This window comes from Miscanthus floridulus, chromosome 4 (genome assembly GCF_019320115.1).
Source record: "Miscanthus floridulus cultivar M001 chromosome 4, ASM1932011v1, whole genome shotgun sequence".
NCBI classification, from domain to species: Eukaryota; Viridiplantae; Streptophyta; class Magnoliopsida; order Poales; family Poaceae; genus Miscanthus; species Miscanthus floridulus.
In genome coordinates, this window is record NC_089583.1 from 28,993,065 (window position 1) to 29,002,839 (window position 9,775).

Consider the following 9,775-nt stretch of genomic DNA (forward strand, 5'->3'; position numbering starts at 1 on the left):
GAAGCGAAGCTAATAATTATCTATGCGACGAAGAAGGGGACATGAATGCTTTCCGTGATAACCTTGCTACGGCTTTGTTTGCTATGAGAGGTTGACTGTGAGATCTTGAGCCAACTATGTTCCCTGAAACATGTATTTTTGTATGAATGTTGAGCCAGCTTATGTATGAATTTTAAACATGTATTTTTGTTCATGTTTCATGTCGGCAGTCCAATGTGCTTGTGATTTTTTTTTTTTTTGAATGGCAATGTGCTTGTGATGGAGGTCAACAGCAGCAGCAGGCATGCAACCTTGTCATCAGGGCATGTAGCAGCAGCAGCATGCGTGCAGTCGCTGCTTGTCAGCAGGCGAAGCAGCAGCATACGTGCAGTGGCGCCAAATGCATGTGCACCTATTAGCTCTCCATCCAAACGCCTTCAGCTAATAGTATCTATAATAGAACTACTATCAGATAGTGAATCCAAACACCCTTTAGCTAATAGGTAGATAATAATTAGCTAGCTAATATTAGATATGAGCTATTATCTAGATAACTACTATCAGATAGTGAATCCAAACAAGGCCTTATATTGGTACACTTTCGTTAATAGCTTACTTGTTCAGTAGAGGACAGGCTTGTCCGATTACCAGCACGATTGTTTTAAATAAACCAGGTTGGTATCTTTGAAAATCCATGCAATACTATGTTTTGTTTGGTTGATTATTCTTTTGTTTCGGAGATGATTTCTTGTTGATGCTTAGTGCCTTATATGTGCAAGCCGTTAAGATTTTTATGTTAGGTGATATAGTGTGTCAGTCTGACTATGTGTGTTTGATAAATCAAAAGGGATCTTCTTGTCTTCTGCATATAGCCCTGAATAATATTATTAATATTTGTATTATTAACTCTATACCATTTCAATTCGAAACTGCAGGAGTATATTCCGTGCCAATGAAATGTCTGCCTCTGAAAACCAGGCCGCTGAAGCCAGAATGGACACAAGTTCCAGGAAAATTGGCCCCGCAACAAAATCCGTATTCGTTTACCATTGCCACTGAGAAAGAGGTTGGCTGAAGGCCTTCAGACCATAAGCACAGGATTGCCTGAGGCACAGGATTGCCTGAGGATACGAAAAAACACGCTGCTAAGGAAGAACCTGAATATACTGATGACACCGTCGAAAACACCACATTCATTGACACTAAACTGAAGATTGAAAAGGCAAGCACCAAGCCCCCTAGTATCAAATTATCAGCAGATGAAAACTTGAAAACCATGTCAAAGGATGGACTATGTGAACAGGCAAATAGCAACAGCCTGTGCAAAACCATGCCAAAGGCCAGAGTGTGTGAAGAGGCTAATTTCATTGTCCCAGACCTGAATCTGACAACCACTGCTGGCATGCAAGATAACACAGAAAGCATTTGCCCGGTAAGAAAAGGGTCATGTGAAGAGGGACACAGACATTATGAGCAATGGTCTGCCTCCTGAGAGCAGCAAAACATCAAAGAAGGAAACATGTGTAGGAGCCACGGACAAGACCCCAAGCATGGAACTTTCAGTCACAAGAGTGCAAGGTGAAGTGGAAAAGAATTATTCCATTACTAAACCCTGTGAAGCTGCTAGTGAAAATATCCTAAGCAAGAAGCTACTCTATGAGACAAACAGCAACACCTCAAGGAAGAGAGTAACTGAAGAAGCTAAGATCACCAACCCAAGCAAGAACCTGAAAACCTCTGCAGGGAAGTGTGGAGAGGCAAATGACTGTTTCCCAATCAGACGATCCGCTGATCAATCTAATGACAAGAAATTATGCAAAAAGCTGCGTACCTCTGCAGTACAAGCTACTGACACCAGCCAGAACACTTCTGGACTGAAACTTCCTACCTCTGTTGGCCTGGCTATGGAACAAAGTACCAGCACTGCATTCTTGGAGGCCACAAAAGTGTATAAAGAGTTTGAGGAGAAGGTTAAGAGAAATGTATACCTTGACAACTTGTCTCACCTAGCTACAGATGCAGTCATTACAACGGCTTTGAACCAGTTTGGTAATGTAAAAAATGTCAGTTTTCTGACCAACTATACAGTTCCATTTGACATTCCCCAGTCTGCATTAATAGAAATGGAAACTGACAAGGATGCTGAGTCTGTGGTCAACATACTAGATGAGTTCCCATTCATGCTGTCTGGGATGCCAAGGCCTGTGAGGGCGAAGCATGCCACAGCTGAAATGTTCAATGACCATCCATGGAACCTGTAAGAAAGATAGAATTCGGTTTTGTGGGCCCTACAGACCCTGATTGTCATAATGTCAGAAAGTTTAAGTTGATGTCCAAGAGGCATGAGTTGGAGAACTTAGCACTAATCAATGTAAAATTCTTGTTCTTGGTTGGCGGCTTGGCTTCTAAACCGTCATCATTTCCAAATTTGATGAATTTGAATAATAGCTATCATTCTATCTCAAAGAAGTTTTTAGAATAGAATCTTATCACTAAAACTCACACTCCAGAAGTTTTTTCAGCAGTAAAATTTGAGCGCAAAACAATGTTATCTGGGTCATGTGACCTGTCACATTCCTTGCATGTGATGTGCCTTTTACTTTGCTTCATTTGGCATCGTGCTTATATCGCTGAATCCTTGTAGAATGAACTGCAAGAGGAGGCACTGCTCGCAAAGCATCAGCAGGACAATCTGAATTGTCATTTCAGGAAGCTTGAGGCTGTAGACCGCATGATTATGAATGGCGGGCTCAATCGCCTGACTCACATTTACAACCTCCATTGAGAGTGCCAGGTGTATATGGCCCTGTTTTGACCTCGGAACATATCTATTGGGTGGAATTGAGCTGGGAGGAATATAATGTTAGGATCTGATTAAAGTCTGTTTAATGCTTTTTAGGCTGTTATTAGTATCTAAGTATCAGTGTTACATAGTTTGCTGCATATCCGTAGTTTGGACCACATGTAGTAGGTCTACCTCCCTGGTTTTCGGCATTGAACAATCAGCTGATGGTGCTGTATGGATGGATTTTGGACCACTGTACCAAGCATTTAGCAAAGGAGAACTTTGGGTGCTCAAATTACTGAATATTGCTATATGTTTAAGCCCCTTTTGGAACTTAGGAATTGTTTCCTGTTCCTGTGTTTTCCTATGAAATTGAACTGTTTCCTATAAAATTCATATACCAAACATGCCCTTAGAATGTGCTGATCAGACATCAATATCAATTTTGTTACTTATAATGATGTCAATGCACAATAATAATTTCCAGAGCGATAATATTTCTGAATCTCTGCTTTCAAAGTGGAAATATAATACAATACATTTGTACATATCCAGCCAGCTCGATACCAAACTCATGATTGCGAACAAACTCATCTGGAAAAGGCTAATACAACGAGGAAAGGCCAAGAAAGAATGAAGAACTTCCATTTATCAATGAAGAGCTTCGTTTATCAATGAAGAACTTCCGTTTATCTATTATACGAATTATCATTAGCAGCGTCACTCATCACGGTCAAAATCATCATCAGACCCACACTCAAGAAACGAGCCAATAGACTTGCGAAAGATGATAAATGACTTGTCATCCTGCATAAATGAAGCAATGAAATTGAAATGTGAAATCAGCACTGGAATCTCGAACTTAGGAAATTTGGATTATCAGAGGAAGATACGGTGCCAATGGAGCAAGCAGATGTAAATATATGTTCAAGATGTACCTGCTTCACCCGTCTGACAGATTGTTCCGCATGTGTTACCTTCTCTGAGAATGTTTTGTCAAGTTCCGATAGCGTGTTGGTTTCCGCCTTCCCTGGTTGAAAGAATGATGATAGTCAGGTAAACAACAGTCCATCACACAAAAATTGGCAAGTCATCCTTCTTACTATGATGTTCGTACTTCTCAAGCAATTTCTTCTTCTCAACTTCAACTTTTGAGAACAGGTCTGCACATAACATATACAAAGATTTCAGTTGATACGCTAATATTTTTGTCAAGCCATGCTTTTTAAAGGCACATAATTCAATTTCATTCGTATAACTAGCAACAAAAATCAAACTTCAGGAAACAAAGCACACAGGTTTATTCGAAGGTGTACTCTAAATTCAATCATGAATTAACAAATCAAGTATCCTGGCTAGTAGCTTGTTTTAGAAAGAAAAAAAGAGAGCCGCACTTCATGTGTAAGTGAAGAAATTGGTGAGAAGCAACCATCACAGGTGGCTGCTCTTGTTTGACCTACCTCTGAAAGTCTGCATGTGAGCATCCTTTTCTTTACAGAACGTATCATATGTTTCCTGAAACTTGCTGTACTCTTCGTTCAGTGAACTCTCACACTGCTGAAGTACAAATCTTGTGTCATTTTAGAACCAAATAAACCCCTGGAATACGAGTTGTTATGAATACCTCTTTGGAAGTGTTAGACAGTACTTTTAGCAAATTCTGTCTGCATGCACAAATAGAACACAGATTAGTGTGTTCTCACCGAAGATGAATATTTTTGTTTAGCTCTTTGTAAGTTATAATTGGCTTCAGATCCTCTCAGTAAATTACTAGGAAAAAAATCGTGTGGAAGTGGAATACCGAATACCTTTCCTCCTCGAATTTCAGCTGGGTTTCTTCTAGCATAGTCTGAATGTCTGCTGCCACACTACAGGTTAAGAAAACAATTAACAACAAACTCTGGTGATACAGATGAAGGAAAAAGACTTTCAGATATCGTCAGACCATGCATTTAGCCTACTCAGGAGCGAAAAATTCGACCAATCACATAGATAAACTCAATCCTACAATTATTTATGAGACTACAACTATCATGTGAAACACTCTCCTGTTGTCTACAATTTTGAAGTGCTGCCTTTTTAAATAGAAAGTGGAAATAATACTATGTGTTGCATAAAAGGAAAAGTATCTTGATTTCCCACAATTAACAGAAAAATTCATAACAGAGAAATCCAACAGGCTCTTGCTGCATTGCAAGAGTAATATTACTTTAGGAAGAAATTCAGACCACAAGCTATGTGCACAGCAACATCAACAAAACAACCAAGAATTAATCCAAGAAACAGAAAGCTCCATACACAGGAAGGACTACACAACTGTCAAAATACTATCTTATTTCCCTTCCATTCACTACAAATTACAAAATCGCAAGTCTTTTGAAGTTCTTTTGCCAAAACTGCATTGAAGCCTAAAAGGTAGCACAATTTCCTGGACTGCAGATTTCACCACCAATATGTGAAATCGTAACAAAAACTGCCGAATGTAACCATACGGGCAATAGTCAGTGCAATCGCAAGTCATCAGCATCATGGAAAAACATTGGTATTAACAAATATTTACGCGATTAGCCCAATTGTTTGCAGAATCACTAGGAGATTCGGAGTCCTCAACGTTTGCAACTCACCTGGCAACGATCTGCTCGCAGATCTTCTGCCCGTCCTTGTTGGCCCCGCCCTTGATAAGCCGCAGCAGGCACACGATCTCCCTGAGGTCACTGCCGCCGCAACCACGGAATTGAACATCTCAAACCATGCCAGGAAACGAAGGAGAAGAAGGAACATTCGCAATCCAACGAGCTTAAATCTAAAGGGGGGATATTCTAGAGCGAGCCCGTGAGCGAGGGGAGGCGCTGAGGAGAGGCCGGCCGTACCTGACGAGGTCCCCGTCAGAGTCAGAATCGGAGTCGCCGCCGGAGGAGGAGACGTCAGAGTGGCGGGGCCGCTTAGCGGGGCTCGGAGTGCCGCCCGTAGCGGCCATCCGTCCTCCCCCGCTGCGACGAGTCGTCGGTGGCGTCGCCGACGCTGGACGCTGGGTGGAAGGAAGGTGTGGGAATGAAAAAGCCACAAAAGCAAGGAGGCGACAATTTCAAATTTCGGAATTCCGCCATTCCGAAGGCTGGGCCTCGTGAAAATTGCGAGGGATTTGTTGGGCCGAATCTTGCTCCGGCTTCAAGCTCACTGAGATTTCCATGGGCTTTCCAGGCCAGGCTAACAGTTTAGGTTTATGGCCTGTTTGGTAGCTCATGGTGTATGTATGGTGTAGAGCGACTCTGCACGTACACTCTGCTCTGCTCGCAGTCGCAGCCCTGTCTCCACGCCCCTTTCCTTCCCCTTCCCGCCAAAACCCCCACACAACCTTAAACCCCCCAATGCCCCCGTCTCGCGCGCCTGGAGGCCGGTGTTCCTGCGAGGGAGAGCGTGGAGCTTCTGGGGATCCCCGGGGTTGGGCCGCGGAACCTGCGGAAGCTCGTGGATGGCGGGTTCCGGGATCTCGCGCGCCTGAAGCAGCTGTACACTGATAAGGTATATATGCACCTCTGTCGTTTTTATTTTCTTGATTTGCATAGCGAAGGAACTTGAAATAGATCCTTGGGATTGCAAAGAAGACGCAATGTGGGACTGGATCTTGTACTGAAGTTGTTAGTTACTGAGAGAGACAGTTTCATTTTTCAACGCACAGTTTCAAAGCTGCGGATGTGGCATTCTTGGAAACAGTGAAACGAAACCTGCCATTGAGACTGGCCTAATAATGAGAAAACATGTGCTGTCAGGGAAGAGAGCCTGGCATTTATCTCCTGTTCGTCATGCTCAATAGTCAATACCGTGCTAATAGTTGAGTCAGGGGTTGCACCGAAACCCAAAATTGGTATCTGTATCTGTATTCATGGGATTGTCTTTGTTTGCCTCTTATCTGGACAAATGTAGCACTTGGTAAGTTCAGTTCTCCTTAATTTCTTATGATTCCTAAAGTTGCAGTGAGGAAGTCCCAAGAGAACATGCCGCATTGCCAGTTAAAGGTTTGTTATTAGAGCTTCCTAATCCTTAATGCATAATGCAGAGAGTTCCTCCTCTTATTAAATCTTGATTCCTGTTCTCTGTTGCGGATGCAAATTGAAATCTCAAACACTAGGGCTGGGCATAAGGATTACTTTACTTCTGCCACTTCATTGCCTGAGATAGTGGAGGTTGATTACAGAGTTAGTTTAAGTTCCTATTGGTTCACTTAATTAGGAAGCTAGGAATATTCAGGAAGTGTTTCCAGAACGTTACATGAGCAAACTGTATAAATGATGGGTTCAGTATGTGGTGTCTTTGATATCCTTGTTTTGGCCTTTTGGGAATGTTTCTGAATAAATAAGTGATTGGCTGAATAGATAGATTCCTTACAAAGTCTGTTGTTATGCTTGTCTCTGAGAGCTCTAACAGTTTTTTTCTCAAAATGCTGCAGCCTGTGGGTGGGTCTGCTGAGAAGATGGTTCAGTTTTTGCAAAGTTCTGTTGGAATCATTCATAAGAGCCATGCAGAGAGCATAACATCCTTCGTGAAAGACAGTGTTGTTGGGGAACTGAAAGACAAGAGTGAGGTACCTATCATGCAAGCAACCAGGGACAAGAGAATCACCTTTTGTGTTGAGGGAAACATCAGCGTGGGGAAGTCTACCTTCCTACAGAAAATTGCCAATGAGACAGTCGAACTCCGTGATCTTGTTGAAATTGTACCTGAGCCAGTGTCAAAATGGCAGGATGTTGGTCCTGATCATTTCAACATTTTAGGTGCATTTTACGCGGAGCCACAGAGATATGCCTACACCTTCCAAAATTATGTGTTTGTAACAAGGCTCATGCAAGAAAAGGAGTCCTGTGGAGGAATAAAGCCGCTTAGATTGGTGGAACGGAGCATCTTCAGTGATCGAATGGTATGCATCTTTCTTCTCCTTGATCCCTTGCTATGCTGTAGGCTTGTAACCAACAGTCTTACACATTATGCACTGACGTCAATAGTGATGTGTACTTTTGTTATCCATATAACCAATAATTTCAAGCAAAATGGAGATGCAAAATCCAGTCGTCCTCGAGAGTTAGCACTTAGTAGTGTCATAAACCTTGGCTCTTTGACTGTTTTTGAATTTTGTACTTGTTTCATGTTTTCTCATGTGCAAATGGAGTAACTTTATTTGTGTGCCCCCTTCTGCAGGCGTTTGTTCGTGCTGTTCATGAAGCTAATTGGTTGAATGGAATGGAACTCAGCATTTATGATTCTTGGTTTGACCCTGTGTTGTCATCTCTTCCTGGCCTCATCCCTGATGGATTTATCTATCTTAGAGCTACCCCTGATACTTGTCACAAGAGAATGATGCTTCGAAGTAGAGCTGAAGAAGGAAGTGTCACATTGCAGTATCTACGTGATTTACATGAGAAACATGAATGCGGTTACTGCCTTCTGAACATGGGAATCACAGACTATTGTCAGCAAGCCAGTTGCCATGTAGCATAGACAACTCCTTGCACCCTGACATTAAAGATAGAGTATTTTATCTAGAAGGGAGTCATATGCATTCTAGTATCCAGAAAGTAAGCATCATGTGTTTCCTTTGTTTTAACAAGTTGTTATTCAGACTTGGAAACTGACTTATTTAAGCAACTTAGGTTCCTGCTCTTGTACTGGATTGCGAACCAAATATTGATTTTAGCAGGGATGTTGAAGCTAAAAGAAAGTAAGTTTGACAGTTATCCAATTCCAATCATAAACTCTGTTTTCTGTTTGCTTTACAGTTGTACTGTTATCTTGTTATCTGAGTTGTGCCTGGTCTTAAAAACTATGAATGTTTTTTTAGAAATTTTGAATATTACTGTTTTGCATACAATAGATTACCATGCTGTGGGTTGTTGGCCCATTGGAGAACTCTTAACTTTGATGTCTAATAATAAGCTACAGGTAAATTACATTTTAACTTTGAATGCTTATTTTCTGACAGGGTTATTTTCCCAGTTTGTTTTCTTTGTATTTCCATATATCAAATATTTTGGAGAAAGTGTGCTAATATAGTCTTTCCTGCTAATATAGGTATGCTCTGCAAGTTGCAAAATTTTTTGAGTTTGTGAAGAAACTGTAAGAAGCTTCACCAGATCAAAACATTGTCACAAAAGACAAGAAACAGCAAATCTTGCTTCCTCACAGTGGGGGTCTCTTCCTCCAAGATGGCAGCCCCTTATCTGAATCTAGTCTCAAACAACTGACTTTCTAGAGGACAATACTGCGTTAACCTTGTTAGGGGGCACTAGTTGTAGGGAATCAAGACTTCTGCAATGTTTTCATCGTCGCATTTGTTTCAAGGGTAGGCCGCTAGGGCATCTCTATTGTAGAAGCATTTTATGGGTGCTTATATGCACCAGCTGAAAAAGAAACTGAACACATTTTGGAATATCCACAGTTTTGAACTAGTAAAGCTAGATCAGATACTCATTTGCTTCAAAATTTGTGCAGCTTTCCTTACTGAAGAACATAATAGGGTATTATAAAACTGTTAGTTCTTTAAGCTTCTAGATTGCCATCTGGAGGATGGTGTATATCTGTTGGTGTTATGTGGTTGTAACATTGACCAAAATGGATGATCACTATGATGCTAGTCCTGTATTATTCTCAGTTTTTGTTACTTCTCCTGTGGAAGATTTTAACTATTTGAACTTTATGGTGTCAAAGTTGTCATCTATGTAATTTCATGAGTTAGTTCCTAAACCCCCTGTTTTTTGTTGATTAATCTCAAGGGAGTGGAGTGTTCTGAAATTTGTGGATTTGAAGATTCCATATTTTGCAGTACATCAACAGCCCATGAAAGTTCAGCCCAACATGGGAGCTTCATTTGCACCCAAAGGCTCAGAAAGTTGATGGGTGAAAACAGGAACACATCATGTTCTTTAAGTCGTCCTTTCATGTGTGGCTTATGGAATAAGCCAAAAACTGTGAAGTGTAACTGATAACGAATGTCATCTTACACTTGCCCTTTTTCCTCCC

At 41.3% G+C, this 9,775-nt stretch overlaps 1 protein-coding gene and 2 pseudogenes across 2 annotated transcripts; 2 read left to right on the forward strand and 1 right to left on the reverse strand.

The window, feature by feature from the left end:
• The first annotated feature begins 936 nt into the window (after nucleotides 1-936).
• On the forward strand, nucleotides 937-3,061 carry LOC136551227 (uncharacterized; annotated as a pseudogene).
• Nucleotides 3,062-3,278: 217 nt separating this feature from the next.
• On the reverse strand, nucleotides 3,279-5,818 carry LOC136551228 (uncharacterized). Of its 2 annotated transcripts, none has more exons than XM_066542802.1 (8): nucleotides 5,635-5,818; nucleotides 5,389-5,478; nucleotides 4,573-4,632; nucleotides 4,389-4,428; nucleotides 4,225-4,318; nucleotides 3,868-3,927; nucleotides 3,703-3,794; nucleotides 3,279-3,571 (listed from the first exon to the last, which is right to left on the reverse strand). In XM_066542802.1, exons 1-8 carry the CDS (start codon nucleotides 5,739-5,741, stop codon nucleotides 3,485-3,487), a joined length of 630 nt encoding a protein of 209 aa, XP_066398899.1. In that variant the 5' UTR covers nucleotides 5,742-5,818; the 3' UTR covers nucleotides 3,279-3,484. The 2 variants fall into 2 exon arrangements, with proteins under 2 accessions (XP_066398899.1, XP_066398898.1); XM_066542801.1 differs by having other exon boundaries at nucleotides 4,225-4,321.
• Nucleotides 5,819-6,163: 345 nt separating this feature from the next.
• Nucleotides 6,164-9,008, forward strand: LOC136548323 (uncharacterized; annotated as a pseudogene).
• Nucleotides 9,009-9,775: the final 767 nt, after the last annotated feature.

What these genes read in the sequence shown, in the direction of transcription:
- LOC136551228 (XM_066542801.1), bottom strand. Translation starts at nt 5,741, where the DNA reads ATGGCCGCTACGGGCGGCACTCCGAGCCCCGCTAAGCGGCCCCGCCAC. An exon ending in TGTCTAACACTTCCAAAGAG is followed by an intron (nt 4,322 to 4,388) that starts GTATTCATAACA and finishes TTTGTACTTCAG; the next exon opens with CAGTGTGAGAGTTCACTGAA. An exon ending in TCACATGCAGACTTTCAGAG is followed by an intron (nt 3,928 to 4,224) that starts GTAGGTCAAACA and finishes TGTTATGTGCAG; the next exon opens with ACCTGTTCTCAAAAGTTGAA.